The sequence below is a fragment of the Cornus florida genome, unplaced genomic scaffold (genome assembly GCF_030987335.1).
Source record: "Cornus florida cultivar Cherokee Brave unplaced genomic scaffold, ASM3098733v1 CherokeeBrave_3.0.0_Hap2_Chr08, whole genome shotgun sequence".
In the NCBI taxonomy this organism is placed as follows: Eukaryota; Viridiplantae; Streptophyta; class Magnoliopsida; order Cornales; family Cornaceae; genus Cornus; species Cornus florida.
Genome location: NW_026775578.1, coordinates 67,505,438 through 67,521,547, shown reverse-complemented (window position 1 = coordinate 67,521,547; position 16,110 = coordinate 67,505,438). Strand labels below are relative to the sequence as shown.

General features: G+C 37.6%; 1 protein-coding gene, 1 long non-coding RNA gene and 1 pseudogene across 2 annotated transcripts; 2 read left to right on the top strand and 1 right to left on the bottom strand.

The window, feature by feature from the left end:
• The first annotated feature begins 3,267 nt into the window (after positions 1–3,267).
• On the top strand, positions 3,268–7,249 carry LOC132270435 (receptor-like protein EIX1; annotated as a pseudogene).
• Positions 7,250–7,316: 67 nt separating this feature from the next.
• Positions 7,317–8,607, top strand: LOC132270434 (receptor-like protein EIX2). Its single transcript, XM_059771614.1, has 3 exons — positions 7,317–7,370; positions 7,478–7,557; positions 7,734–8,607. Exons 1-3 carry the CDS (start codon positions 7,317–7,319, stop codon positions 8,605–8,607), a joined length of 1,008 nt encoding a protein of 335 aa, XP_059627597.1.
• Positions 8,608–8,981: 374 nt separating this feature from the next.
• On the bottom strand, positions 8,982–11,062 carry LOC132271942 (uncharacterized). Its single transcript, XR_009469898.1, has 2 exons — positions 10,806–11,062; positions 8,982–9,898 (listed from the first exon to the last, which is right to left on the bottom strand). It is a non-coding gene; the product is annotated as an uncharacterized LOC132271942 (long non-coding RNA).
• Between the last annotated feature and the right edge of the window lie 5,048 nt (positions 11,063–16,110).

The following is a 16,110-nucleotide window of genomic DNA, read 5'->3' as shown; positions in this document are numbered from 1 at the left end:
AATAAATTAAATTAAATTAGACGTGTGAGATATATATTTTGTATTTGGTTAATTTTGTTATCAAAACAAATTCGATTGAATTATAATCTTTCAGTTCAAAATTTTAAGATTGAAGATCGAATGCGGATTTAAAGAAGTTAAGTGTTTATGATTTAATACACTTCGGAATGATAAGAACAATGTTTTAGAAAGGTATGTGAGTGAGTGAGAATACTTACGAAGATTTAGAAAGTTGCAGGAAATAGCAGGTTTAGTTTTGTCCATTAAGAACCGGTAGCACCATACTTGTACCAGTAGCCAACTGTTGTTTAAAAGGAATTGGTCACTGCCATTTCTGAACCGGTAGCCAAGAGCTCTACTGGTAGCCAAAGTACGTCGGATTTGACACTACCTTTTCTGAATCGGCAGCCAGATCTTGTACCGGTTCAAGGCTCCAAAACATGAATGGTAACTTCAGTTTCCAATTAGGCTAGTCCATTTTGATTCCTTTTTCGTCCGGATCTCTTTCCAAAACCTATGCACGAATTCTATGTGTTTTACAAGAATGCTTAGGTCTTCCAAACTTCTATATATATATACCTCTTTCATTCATTATTGAGCTATGGCTCTGAGGAATATTAATTTAATATTTTAATAAAGCATTTAAAGAGATATTCTTTAGAAAATTAAATCTGATTGTTTTGAATATATTTTTGAGAGCACACATATATATTCATGAGTAATTTAGTAGTGTTGTTCTCTATCTCATCGGAATTGGAGATTAATTGGAGATTCAGAGATTTTGAAAGAGCAGATCTATTCTTCTATAACGAATTCAGATCTTGAAGAACAGAGGTGAAACGATCAAACTTTGAAAGTGTTAAAGCATTCGAGGAGTGTTGTTTGATCTACCGGCAATCTTTCTACAGAGATTAAGAGTAAGTCTGAGGTCAAGAGTTGTTAGATGGGACATCGCAAAGCCAGAGGATTGTCAGCTATTGGTGTTTGGTAAAACAATAGGGTGTGAGCCTGAGTTAAAATCCATTGTACTTTGTTTCAAATATAATGGATCGGTTTACTTTGGATTGTATAGTCCACGAGGTTTTCCGCACGCAAACAATTAGTCTATTTTACCAATTGGGGTTTCCTCGCTAAAAATCCTAGTTCAACCTCTCTAACTCTACTTGCTTTACTTTTCAATATTTATCTTTGTGATTGTGGATGTTTAATTGATATTGCTTAGGTAATTTAATTAATTACAAAAATTAGACAAGTTAACATATTAATCTCATCTAGGTCATTAAAGGAGTTAATCACAATTAAATCAACTAACCCATTAATTGAGTCAAAAAGTTTTTATAATAAAATCTATAAAGACTACATTCTCACTTTGTGTGTGCCCCTGGGCATGATATAATTGACTCTTATGAGAATAGTTATTTGTGTGGGTTGTCCGATGCAAAAATAATTAATTAATTTAATAAAATTTAATGTTCTTAAAATCTAAAAAGGTGAATAGGTTTTTTTGCACAATTTTTATTATTGATTAATTTTCCAAACTCATTAACAATTCATTATAAACCAAAGAAACACTAAAGTAAAAAAGTAAGCCAGGAAAAAAAATTTAGGGTGAAAATATCTAAATGAAGAGAAAACCACGGACACTAAGCCATCTCCAGTAAATCAATACAATATCTCAAGTAAAAATTACACAAACATATCTCAATCTCACATCTACTACTACCAATATCTACCTGCTCAAAATCCAAGTCTGAACCTTGAGATTCCTCGTCCCGTTGTTGCAGACTCTAGTCTTACCCTAGCCTCAGAAGTCAGACTTTTGTCACGCCCCGCCTATGGAGGTTGTGCCACGCAGGCGACACGCAGACGCTGAGGAGGACGCTGCATGGCAACTGCATGGCAAGTGGAGTTTCTAGAGTCTTCCGAAAAAGTCTAGAGTTATGTGGAAGATTCTAGATATGTGTAGAAATGTGTAGAAGTGTGTGGAAGGTTCTAGAGTTCTCCAGAGTTTTGTGGAGTAGTATGGAGAATTCTAGAATGTTATAGATACTAGTAGATAAGTATGGAAGTGTGAAGAAGGTGGGAGAAGATTCTAGATAATCAATCTCCAACGTTGGTTAGAATGCATCCTAGCCGTCCATTAGGGATGGGGATGCCTATAAATAGAGGTAGGACTTCATTTTGTAGGGAACAAGTCCTGGAGTGAGTCTTGAGAGCCTTGTAGAGAACTTGAGTGTTAGCCTTGTACAAAGCATTCTTTGAAGTAATAGAAGTGTTCTTTCCTTGCCAACTTAAGTGCCTTAGTGTGTGTGAGTGTGCAAGCCAAGTGAGGAGAGGGCGAGGGCAACTACAACACTAGTAAGCGCACGAGGGGAGTGTGTTGGCTAAGGTGTGCACGGGAGTTAGGCTGACCAAGTACTTGCGAGAGTGAAAGCAACGTCTTGGTGCCGCACGGGAGCAGCTAGAGTGGTGCTGAAACTCTAAGCCCGTGACAGTTAGTATCAGAGCCAGGTTCACCAAGGGAGCTTTGTTGGAGTAGACATGGCTAGCGGAGGAGACCACCAAGTCCACATCTTAGAGCAGAGCTTGGAGGAGAAGCTTGCCACACACTTGGTCTACACGGAAACCAAGTTTAACAGGCTCGAGAGAAAGATGGCGGAACTCTACGAGCTGATTGACAGCATTGCCAACAAGGCGCGAGAGAAGGAAAGGGACTTGTATGATCAGGTAGACGACTTGCGCATGGAGATTGCCGAGTGTAAGAAGGAGTTCTCCCAGGTGCGCGAGGTCGTGGTGAAGCCAAGGAAGAAGAAGGCGCCGGAGCCCAAGGAGTACGATGGGGCAAGGAATGCGCGCCAGATTGACAACTTCTTCTGGCACATGGAACGGTACTTCGAGTGTATGGAGATCGAGGATGATGAGGAGAAGGTGCAGACAGGCACTATGTACCTCATGGACACTGCTGCTCTATGGTGGAGGCAGCGCTTCACTGGTAGAGGTGCAAGAGCAGTTGACACATGGGAGGAGTTCAAGAGGCAGCTCAAGAGGCAGTTCTATCCTGAGTGCGTTGAGGACCTGGCCATGATCAACCTAAGGCGCCTGAAGCAGAAGGGCAGCATAAGGGAGTATGTGAAGGAGTACTCCAACTTGATGCTGGAGATCCCAAAGATGCCGGAGCGGTAACGTGTGTGTTTGTTCATTGATGGGTTGCAGTCTTGGGTAGCCACAGAGCTGAGAAGGAGGGAGCCTAGAGATTTGGCATCCGCAATGGCTATAGCGGAGCGCCTTGAAGACTTTAGGCGCGATGACAAGAGGGCCACGTCTCCCAAAAGGGACCACGGCAAAGGTGGGGGAGACCGTCGCTTCAAGAAAAGGGGCTCGCCCAAGTCAAGTGATGATGAGCACAGCGATGAGGAGAGACGCCCACGCCATGATAAGGGCAAGGACCATGGAGAGAGGTCTAAGGCTAGTGGCAAAGGGGAGCGCCGCGATAAGGGCAAGTGGGAGCCGAAGTGCTACTTGTGTGAAGGGCCGCACATATTGCGACACTGCCCCAACAAGAAGACCATGAGCGCCCTTGTGAAGGATAAGGGCAAGGGCAGGGTGGACGATGCGGGTAGCGATGAAGATAGGTGCATGGGGGCTATGCAGATGCTGAGTAGCATGGCGCATGACACCAAGAAGAAGGGCAAGGCAAAGAAGGTAGCTGGGGTGCGCTATGTGGATGCGCAGGTTGGTGGCAAAGCCGTGCAAGCGTTGGTAGACACGGGTGCTACACACAACTTCATTACCCCGGATGAGGCGCAACGACTTGGCTTGGAGATGCGCAAGACGGAGGGCTGGATCAAGGCCGTTAACTCCGAGGAGGCACGCGTGAGTAGAGTGTGCAAGGAGGTGGAGCTATGCATGTAAGGATGGAAGGGCAAGGCTGACTTCCAAGTTGCGGAGATGGACGACCACGACATGGTGCTGGGGCTGGAGTTCATGGACAGGAACAACACCGCGCCACTACCATGCCTTGGTGCGTTGATGATACTTGGAGGCGAGGAAGGAAAGGCCGCATGCATGGTGCCGCTCGTGGGCAGGAAGGAGAGTCCAGAGGTGGCAGTCAACACGATGGAGCTCGTGAGGACTTCACATCTCCCGAAGGGCGCTCGTACGTTTGGGCCAAGGACATATGCGCAAGTGCTGATGACCTGCGAGAGGCTGGGTCAGCTGAAGAAACCGTGACGAGGGCGTCACGGAAATGGGTGGGGGAGATTGTCACGCCCCGCCTATGGAGGTTGTGCCACGCAGGCGACACGCAGACGCTGAGGAGGACGCTGCATGGCAACTGCATGGCAAGTGGAGTTTCTAGAGTCTTCCGGAATAGTCTAGAGTTATGTGGAAGATTCTAGATATGTGTAGAAATGTGTAGAAGTGTGTGGAAGGTTCTAGAGTTCTCTAGAGTTTTATGGAGTAGTATGGAGAATTCTAGAATGTTGTAGATACTAGTAGATAAGTATGGAAGTGTGAAGAAGGTGGGAGAAGATTCTAGATAATCAATCTCCACCGTTGGTTAGAATGCATCCTAGCCGTCCATTAGGGATGGGGATGCCTATAAATAGAGGTAGGACTTCATTTTGTAGGGAACAAGTCCTGGAGTGAGTCTTGAGAGCCTTGTAGAGAACTTGAGTGTTAGCCTTGTACAAAGCATTCTTTGAAGTAATAGAATTGTTCTTTCCTTGCCAACTTAAGTGCCTTAGTGTGTGTGAGTGTGCAAGCCAAATGAGGAGAGGGCGAGGGCAACTACAACACTAGTAAGCGCACGAGGGGAGTGTGTTGGCTAAGGTCTGCACGGGAGTTAGGCTAACCAAGTACTTGCGAGAGTGAAAGCAACGTCTTGGTGCCGCACGGGAGCAGCTAGAGTGGTGCTGAAACTCTAAGCCCGTGACACTTTGCTCATAGATTACTGGAAGACTACGATTGTTCTTCAAACAATTTTTTCAAGACGCGCTTTGTGAAAAAGTCCATCACAGTGTAGAAAGAGAAAATCTATCATCAAGATGACATTTTGGCTCCGTTTGTTTCAACCTAATAATTTTTTTTAGGTAAAATATTATTTTTATTTTTATTTTGTCGGTGGGGTATATAAAATAATTTACCATAAAATTTATGAATAAATTATTTTTATTAAATTTTAATATATTTTTTCTTCTTAAATATTTTATGACAACCAAATATCATAAAATAAAAATAAAAAAATTTCTGAAAAATATTTTATGTCTGAACAAACGGAGCCTTTGTGTGTTGTCCCTAAATCCCCTCATCTATATGTGTGAGAATACTTGTACATTGATTGATTGAATTAGGTTCTGAAATAATGTTTATAAGCATATATTTTTTTATCGGTAAATTACTCTTACTTTCCTTTGAGTGAGATTTGACCTAACATTAAAAATATTTTGTCATATAATTTGTCTTGTTTTCTTGGTTGTGAATAGACTTAATTTATTCTAACTTCAATTTAAAGCGCTCAACTCCATCCATAAATAACATTAACAAAAAGGCTTTTTTTTTACCAAAAAAAAAAAAAACGAAGGTTGTTTTTGTATCACTCAATCGAACTCAGATTCCCACTACGCTGGGCTCCACTTCCATGAAGCAAACTTTTGACTGTGGAATATGAAACTTTTTTTTTGAGAGTCTAAGTGATTATGAAACTTTCCTTGATGCAACGCGACAAAGAAAAATAAAAGACCTTTGTTTCACACCTACCATAAATACATTGCACATCTTCATTAAAGTTCATTCTCATCCATCATCAATATATAATATAAATTACATTGCACATCTTCATTGAAGTCCATTTTCATCCATCATCAATATATATACAAAAATCTAGTATTAGTGGCTGTTTGCATGCTTGCATAGATCATGGCCATATCCATGAGAGATGCCAGCATTCTTGCGATTATGTTTCTAACTCTTGATATAATTGTCTTTTGCAGTACTGGAAACTCCTCTCATGCGGTTTGCGTGGAGAGTGAGAAACAAGCCCTTCTGACATTCAACCAAGATCTCACCGACCCTTCAAACCGGCTCTTCTCTTGGGCTCATGAATCACAGGGCTGTTGTAAATGGGATGGAGTCGTCTGTAACTATTTAACTGGAAATGTTGAGGAGCTCCGCCTTCAAAATCTTAATTATCTGAGGTCTGGGTTGGGTGGTAGGCTAAACCCATCTTTACTGGATTTGAAGCATCTGAGTTACCTGGACCTTAGCCACAACGATTTTGGTGGGATTCAGATTCCGAACTTCATTGGTTCCTTGGGGAGTTTAAGATATCTTGACCTCTGAGACGCTAATTTTGGGGGAGTCATTCCTAGTCAACTAGGAAACCTGTCCAATTTGTACCATCTAACACTTCGTAGTGTTCGTGGCGATCTATATGCTGAGAGTCTTCAATGGCTTTCTGGTAATTCCTTCCTGGAGGTCCTTGATCTGTCTTATGTGGATCTCAGTAAAGCATTGGGCTGGCCGCAGGTGACCAACATGCTCCCTTCTTTGGTAAAGTTGTCCTTATCCTCTTGCAAGCTCAATAACTTTCCTCCTCTAGATGTATGTAGTCAATTTTACTTCTCTTTCCTTCCTTGATCTGTCATACAATGAGTTCACAGGGGGATTGCCAAGATCCTTTGAAAATCTTTGCAACTTGAAATCACTTTTCTTGTCAGAGGTCAAACTTGGTGGCGATATATTGGAGATTCTAGACATTCTTTCTAGATGCATTCCAGATGAACTTGAAGGGCTTGTTTTAAGCGGTAATCAACTTTCAGGTCATTTTCCTGATGTTATTGATCAACTTACTCTTTCTAAAAAGACTCGTCCTGGTCAACTTCCAACGTCGTCGAGAAGATTATCATTCCTCCGTTTTTTAGATCTTTCTAATAATAACTTGATTGGACCTATCCCTGAAAGTCTTGGTCAACTTGCACATCTAGAGTGGTTTTGTGTGTCACAAAATTCATTACAAGGTATCATGTCTGAAGTTCACTTCACCAACCTCACAAGATTGAATGCTCTCGATGGATCTCGGAATCAAATAAAACTTGAGTGTCAGTCCAAATTGGGTTCCTCAATTTCAAATTCAAGAGTTATCTCTTGGATCATGGCAGTTAGGGCCACAATTTCCCCACTAGCTTCACTCGCAGAGAAATCTAATGTGTGTAGACATATCCGATACAGGAATTTCAGGTACCATTCCTAGGTGGTTTTGGAACTTATCATCCCAGTTTGACTATTTAAATCTCTCTCACAATCATATCCACGGAGAGATGGTAAATGAGCTTTTAGTATTTGCGCAGGACTCTACAGTAGTTACTTCAATGGTACATTACCCCATTTGTCCTCAAATGTCTCCACACTGGATCTTTCCAAGAATTTATTTTCTGGATCTATTTCAGAGTTTTTGTGCTACAATATGGATGTATTGAAGAACTTGCAGCTTTTGAATCTAGAAGGAAATCTTTTGTCAGAAGAATTGCCCAACTGTTGGACAAGCTGGTCTAAATTGAAGTTCGTAAATTTAATAAATAACAATCTGAAGGGAAAAATTCCATGGTCCATGGAATCTCTAAGTTTCCTCAAATCACTGCATGTAGGAAACAATAGCCTTTCTGGAGAGTTACCTATGTCTCTACAAAATTGTTCAAGATTGGAGTTTATTGATTTGAGTGAAAATGAATTTTCAGGAAGTATGCCCACACGGATAGGAAAAGACTTTCAGTTCTCAAGATTCTTATCTTGCGATCAAATAAGTTTTATAAGCACATTCCTAAGGAACTTTGTGCACTCAATTCTCTTCAAATCTTGGACCTTTCACGTAACAATTTTTCTGGAAGCTTACCCGGATGTTTCATGAATTTGAGTGCTATGATCATACAACAAAATTCAAGTGGCAAAATGTTATACTGGCCTGATTCTTTCCCTGCACTAGTATCTTTTGAAGGCTTTTTAGAGCATGCAATACTGGTAATGAAAGGACATGGATATAGCACCATTCTTCAACTAGTTACTATCATGGATTTTTCAAATAACAATTTATCAGGAGAGATCCTTAAGGAATTGACAAGTCTTCGAGGGCTTCGTTCATTAAATTTGTCATTTAATCATTTCACAGGAAGGATTCCAGAGGGTATAGGTGCTATGGAACAACTAGAAGTTATTGATTTCTCTATGAATCATCTTTTTGGTGAAATCCCTTCGAGTATGTCAAATTTGAATTTCCTAAGTTACTTGAACTTGTCCTACAACAATTTGAGTGGAAAAATACCATCAAGCACTCAACTTCAAAGTTTCAATGCATCCAATTTCGTTGGAAACAGCCTGTGTGGACCTCCAGTTAATAACCAGTGCAATGTTAGTGATACACCATCTACTATTGCAAATGGAGCAGGCAAAAGAGGCGATGGATTTGAAGTGGACTGGTTTTATGTGAGCATGGCTCTAGGATTTGTGGTGGGCTTTTGGGGTGTAGTTGGTCCATTTCTGTTTAGCATTTCTTGGAGAGTTGTATGTTTTCAGTTCATGGACAACATTTGGTACAAGTTTCATAGTGTTATATGAAGTGCACAAATGATACAATAACATCAATAAATCAATAAAAAGTTCAGATCGTTATTTATCTATAAACTAATCTATGATTTTCTACACAGTTTATTGGATTGTGCTCTGTCTCCATCTTACATCAATTTCCTATCATGATCATTCTCATAATGAATAACAACAACAATAAGTCATTGGAAGAAAAAGAATGCCCCTCAGCAAGTATCTTAAAGAGGGATTTGAAACCACACGAGCTGCTTGCACAAACTTGCTATTACATTGTTTGTAGGGTTTTGAATTCTCAATTCAATTGGATTTTAGAAGAGATGTGTTATTGTAAAAGTGATGTCACAATGAATTGATTGTTTGAAATGAACATCATCAAGTATATATAGTAAGAAGTTAAATGGTCGGCTTATTTACCATTCATGATTTACACATGAACATATGCTTTTAGTAATTTGCATAAAAAAAAAAAAAAAAAGAAGCTAAATAGTCATCAATCTTAAAACTATATTGCACTTCCGTAACCACTTCATTCCACAAATACCCTTTTTCACTCTCCCTCCCATGCTTCTCCCCATTTTTTGCATTAAGATTCATATATATTATTTGTTTCCTGCATCAAATCCTCCTTCACAATTAATATTTCTTACCAATGAAAAAAAAAAAAAAAATATATATATATATATATATATAATATTTATAGTGCATCCCTTGGAAAAAGACCAAAATATTGAGATTGACGTGCGGCGTTGAGTGAGTCGATCCCTTGCCGCAGAGATGGCAGTGGTAGGACAAAGAATAAGAGAATCGACACAAAGAAGATGAAGGACCAGGGTGTGAGTTTTGGGAGGGATTGGTGTAAGAGTGTGTCGGATGTTGTGGTGAGATACCACTAAAGAGCAATTTAGTTTCAAAGATTGATGACTATTCATTTTTTTTGTAACTTTAAGCTGGCTTTAAGGTTATTATTTTTAATTTTGGTCACTAAAATCTAATTTTTCTTAAAATAAAATTAGTTTATTGGGCCCTATGGTGCTTGTGACAATGAAAATTTTACTTAATAAATTAAGTAGAATATGAATCTCCAATCTAGCACAATGGCATAACCTCCCCTTCCGCAAAGAGGAGGGAGTTTGATCCAGGTGTGGTTGAAAAGGTTTTTGTGAATGGGTGCGTGAGAAAAAAATAAAATAAAATAAAAAATAAAAAATAAAAAATCCGACTGTCCACAATCTTCCAACCACAACAAACGTCTGCCCTAGTTATACATGAGAGGGTCCGTCATCGACTACGTCTCCGTCATAACCTGAAAAATGTAAGAGGAAGGGTGAGCACGGAGGCTCAGTAGTAGATGCCTAAGTAACTAACTTTGGACTCCCTTGAGCCACACATCACACATACGGGATGAAAAGGAAACCGGGATCATATAGGGTTTTTTCATAGCATTTAATTTACCAATTAATCACAACTATAACACTTAGGCATTTTTAAACACAAGTATGCACAAGATGCAATGCAATGCCCACATTTCCCAATCTTGGTCTCAACCGACCCCAACTCAGCCTCTACCGGCCCTAACTTGGTCTCTACCGACCCCAAACCCACATTTTGAAAACCGCTAACTGACTTTACCGAGGCGAAATTGATAGCTGTCCCTGGTTCTAAATCCGGCAACTATTTGGGATCTAGTATCAACTTTTTCATGCCCTACACTGGGCCACGCTCCGTCTAGGTCAAGTTAGCATCGGACTTGTGAAATTCGGATCATTTTTATAAAAAAAATATTTTATGCCCTTTCTCATTATCCTTTCCCGCCATGCCATGTACATGAATCAAATTCATTGTTTTAACTTCATTTTCATTTATACGACAACAATGGCATTTTCTAAAATGCAAATTTCAAACATGGCATGTTACACAATTCAATTACAAATAAGGCATTCACATCAATTTAGTCACAAGCATGCTCTTCATAGAAATAGTAACATCACCAATCATGCTAAAATCATCATTTGAGCAATTTTGCACCAAGGCCACATTATACACATCTTTAGCATGAAAATAAACATATTCTTGCACTAATACGCTAGCATGCTTTCAAATCAACACATAGTCATTTAAAATTCACCTTTCCACATACCATAGCTAATTCAAGAAGATTCAAGAATTTTTGTTCAATGAAAGACAAAGTTTAGTGTGTTAGGAATCCTTACCTCGATTAATGATGCTTAGCCAAACAAGGCCTTATCTAGCCCCAATTTCAAAATCCCTCCAAATGCAAGCAAGAGTGGTCTCAAATGAAAGCCCAAGATGAGTAGAGTAACTTTCTCTTCTATGAGCTTAGCCAAATCCCACTCTAACCTCTTCAAATCCAAGCTTGAATTATGTTTCACATATATGTGTATAAGTATAGATAGAGAAAGGGAAAGGTTAGAGAGAGAGAAAGGATCCGAAAAATGAAAAAAAAACAAGGAGGGGTTCGCTTGCCTTCCTTTTGGTCCTATGGCTATTAATGTGCCACTTGTCAAATTTTGGTTGATTTCTAATTTGTGCAAAGTTACCAATTTACCCTCCATTAAACCATCCATTTCCTTCCTTGTCCCATAAATATACAGATATAGGTGTGTGTATATATATATACAAAAAGACCACAATGCCCCTCACCTAAAATGGCAAAACTGAGAGAAGTTCCCGAGTCCGAAAATCGTCTCGACTTTCAAAAAATTTTAAAATTAATCCCATCGCCTCTAATTGACTTAAAATAATTAAAATTACGTTCCTAAAACTCTCGGCTCAAGAAAATGACCGAAACAGCCCTCGAGATCCTCGTGGCATGCAAAACGAGGTGAAAAAATAAATAAAATAATTGTTTGAAATAAAAAATTGAGAAAAATCCGGGACATTACACACCACGTCAATTAAAAATATTGAGTAACTAATTTTTCACCATCCCTCTTTAAGTTTTATTCCACATATATAAAAACTTTAAACATTATTTCCAAAATACGGTATAAGTTACTTTAATAGAGAAGATGGGTCCGGTTTAATATTATTTAACTCTCAATTTTGTGTTCTAGGTCATCTTCCTTCCTCTCCTTGGTTTATGGTATTTTATTTTGGGGGATCCAGTGAAATTCCTTTTATTATCATCAAATTTGTTCCCTTTTGTCTGAATAATTATTGGTTCATTCCAAATTCATATTGTTTACGTGGTTTAACTTGAATTCATGTGATAACAGTCAATTCTCTTCATTTTGTCTAAAAATTATTGGTTTATTGATTCATAATTTGTTACTCTGGAATTGAAGAAGAAGCTTGGTCTGTGTTGGTGTTCTTTTCTCTATCTCTTCATGTTTGTTCCTGACCCTTCTCCTACTTAATTACGTACTGCAATTACTCTCTTTAGTAGAATTTTGTTGGGATTTTACGTATAACATAAGCATGAAATAAAGTGCGTACTGCTTGGGATGCAAACTACATATTGCTTGGGATGTTAAGTAGATTATAATTTGAACTAGTGTTTCTCCGATTAGAGTCGATGACTATCATCCAGTAGGATTATGATGTTTCTCCGATTAGACTCAATGACTATCATACAGTAGGATTATGTTGGGATGTTGCGTACAACTTATATTGACTTAAGTTACAAACTGCTTGGATGTTATGTACAAATAATCCATTAGGATTATGTTGGGATGTTGCGTATAACTTATATTGATTTAAATTATAAAATGCTTAGGATGTTATGCAGTACACAAATAATTATACAAAAAAATTATGCCAGTCCAGATGTTGCTGTATTCCGATATTGCTTTGTTAATTTGGAATAAAAGGACCTAGTATACAAAGAAAGGGAGGAGAAATTTATGGAAACAAAGGAATGGAAAAATAGATCTGTAACACATTTTGGAAACAAATCAAAATATGTTTATTTCCTAGGCGATGTTGCTCTGTTCCGATGTTACTTTGTTAATTTGGAATAAAATGAATTAGTATACGAAGAAATGAAAGAAGAAATTTATGGAAATAAAGGAATGGAGAAATAGATTTGTGATTCGTTTTGGAAACAAATAAACATATGTTTATTTCTTGGGCCTTAACTGCCCAGGTAATAATAGACGATGTCTTCCATGATAGTAAAGGAAGGCGACGTCATATAGGTTGCCAAAAAATTCGAAAGAGAGGGAGGAGGAAACGTTGTATATATATAAAGAAATTGCATATAAACTATTCATTTACTCCACTGAAAGAACTGGATGCTCTATGTAACTTGGAGAGGATCCTGAGCCACCTCCGTGACGTTTAAAATTTTGGCCTTATTTTTAGGGTAAAGGGCAATAAACCCCCCTGAACTTTCAGCAAAAAACAGAAAATCCCCCTAAACTAACTAATACCCCCTAATCTATTTAAAATATGAAAATTAAGGGCAAATTGAAATATCTGTTCACCAGAGCTCACCGAAAAAGTGAGATTACTAAATTGCCATTAATTAAAATGACGCTGTTTCAATGTGATTGTTGCTGATTTGGCAAGTTTAACTTCAGCAACCAACGATATGTCAACAACACACACCTTATCACTGACTTGTCAAAGTGTAATCTCAACAACCAATGGGATATTGACGACACAACCTTATCAACAAGCCTCACCTACCCCCCTTTATCATTTTAGCGGCAAACATATGTGTATAAGACACATTTTAGCACCAAACACTAGCTAAGCTTCACCTATCCCTTTCTACGTGTTTGACTCTAATTCACAATCTCAAAAAACACAACTCCTTCCATTGCAACATTGCTACTGGATGATCACTCCTCGAGATGTCTTGCACGGAGTAAACCCTAATCACTTAATAATTGTAATATTAGGTATGATTTTGGTCTGTAATCAAAGTAATCTTTATGTAAATGGTTTCATATTTGATTTTAGTCTATTATCACAACACTGTCTCTCTATAAATGTTTCATACTTTGTTTTGTGCAATAAACATAATCGTGTTTGTCAGCTATTAAATACGTGGGAAATGCATTAAAATTTGATTTAATGTGTTGGAATAAATGTGGTTAGTAAAGTTATTTTTTGTAGTTTTGTTTGTGATTTTGGATGGTAGTAAAATATCTATACCGTTCTGATTGTTTTATTGTATTCCTTCTTCTTTTTATGTTGTAAAAAATGAAAAGATGTGGTTAATGGTGGTGCAAGTATTTTATTTTTTGTACTTTTGTTTGTAACTATAAAATGATAGTTGTTAGTTTGGTAAGATTCACTGATTCTATTTGTTTGTGGTCCCTTCCTGTATTCAAAGATTCGAGCAACAAAGTATGTAGTGTTGTCTGGTCGTTTAATTCCTTTGAAACTGGTGGTTGAGTGGTCCATTTTTGATTTATTATGTTGTGAAGAAGTCCCCTTTTTTGTATACGTATTGTTGTTTATTTTTATCTCTCTTACTTTATTTTAAAGTACGAAAACAGTGCATTGTCCCTATTATTTACGTATGTGCATGGTTTCTATTGTAGATGGATATATTATATAGTATTGGGTTGCACTATGGGGGTGTGTTTAAGAAAATACCCCATATGGCTTACTTAGGAGGAAAAGTAGCATATTATGACAATGTGGATCCAGACAAAATGTCTTACATTGAAGTGCAAGATATGGCAAAGCAGGTTGGTTATGGGATTATTAGTGAAGCTTATTACAAAATGCCCAATGGTGAAGGATTCAAAGAAATGAAGTCTCACCTACATGTAATGAACATGTTTTCTGCTTTTGAGCCATAAATAGAAGTCAAGGAAATCCATATCTACATTGTTGCACCACAGTTGGAAGAGGGTGTAGAAAACCTTAGAGATCTTGAAGAAATAAATGAGAACAATGTAGATAAAAAAAAATATATATATATATAAAAAAAAAAAAAAGACAAAGATATTTCTTCTCCAATTGATGATGATGAGATTGATGAAGCATATATGGAATTTGATGAAGTGGAGTTTGCTGGTGAGATTGATGAAACACATTTTGATTATACTGAATTGGAGTCTGTGTATGTTCCTTTTGATGAGTAGAGAAGCCTACCTGGTTCAGATGATGATGATGACAGTGATACTATTGGTGTCCATCCTATCCCTAACAACCAAGAATTCTTGCCTTCAAGGGATTTGGGTGTTAAACAACTTGAACTTGGCATGAGGTTTGCATCAGCCAAAGATTTCAGACTTGCACTAAAAGATTATGTAATAAGGGAAAAGTTTGATATTAAATTCAAAAACAAAATGATGGTGATAAAGTGTCTGCAGTGTGCTCAGAAGGTTGTGGCTGGAGGATACATGCAAGTAAACTAAGTATTGAGCAGTGTTTAAGAACAAAAAAATTAAGCAAAGAGCATAACAATTGCTTGTAGAGTCATTATAGCAATCAAACCTCATCTTCCTATCTTGCAAACAAGTACTTGGAACAAGTGAGATTAAACCCAACTATAGGTCATATGGCATTTCAAAGTACTATTCCAATGGAGTTAGACATTGATGTGTTCACATACAAAGCGCGTAGGCCAAAGAAAAGGGCATTAAGCATTATTAAGGGTGATGAAGCTGCACAGTAATCAAAGTTGAGGGATTGTTGTGCATTGATCCAAAGAACCAATCCTGGAAGTCATGCAACAATAGGTGTTAATCCCACGTCTTATGATAATGAAATCAAGACCTTCCAAATAATTTTTATTTGTTATGCTGCAATGAAGAAGCGATTTAGAGATGGTTGTAGACCATTCCTTGGTGTTGATGGGTGCTTTTTAAAGGGAACATATGTTGGTCACCTACTGTTTGCTATGACTTGTGATGGGAATGACCAAATGTTTCCTGCTACTATTGCAATTGTAGAGGCTGAAACAAAAGACTCTTGGAGCTGGTTCATGACAGAGTTGATGGAGGCTGTTGGACCTCACTTTGACATCACCTTCATGTCAGATAGACAAAAAGTGAGTAAATATTTACTTTTATTTCATTTCAGTTCTTTAATTCAATAACAGTTACAGTATTTTGTATGTTGTTCACTTAATTTATTTTACAATTAATTTATTTTTATAAGACAAAAAGTGAATAAATCTATACTTTTATTTCATTTCAGTTCTTTAATTCAATAACAGTTCTTTAAGTCAGTATTTTTTATGTTGTTCACATAATTTATTTTGCAATTAATTTGTTTTTATAAGACAAAAGGTGAGTAAATTATACTTTTATTTCATTTCAGTTCTTTAATCCAATAATAGTTCTTTAAGTCAGTACTTTTTATGTTGTTTAATTAATTTATTTTGCAATTAATTTGTTCTCTATTTGCAGTTCAATTAATTTGTTTTGTATTCACATTTCATTTATATTCTTAATTGAATTTTAGGGATTAGTTGATAGTTTGATACCATTCTATATGGGACTGAACACATATTTTGTGTGAGACACCTCTATGAAAAGTTCAAACTAAAATATAGAGGACAAAATCTGAAAAATGAGGTTTTGGAAGTAG

What these genes read in the sequence shown, in the direction of transcription:
- LOC132270434 (XM_059771614.1), top strand. Translation starts at nt 7,317, where the DNA reads ATGGTAAATGAGCTTTTAGTATTTGCGCAGGACTCTACAGTAGTTACT. An exon ending in CTACAGTAGTTACTTCAATG is followed by an intron (nt 7,371 to 7,477) that starts GTACATTACCCC and finishes GATGTATTGAAG; the next exon opens with AACTTGCAGCTTTTGAATCT. An exon ending in ACAAGCTGGTCTAAATTGAA is followed by an intron (nt 7,558 to 7,733) that starts GTTCGTAAATTT and finishes ATGAATTTTCAG; the next exon opens with GAAGTATGCCCACACGGATA.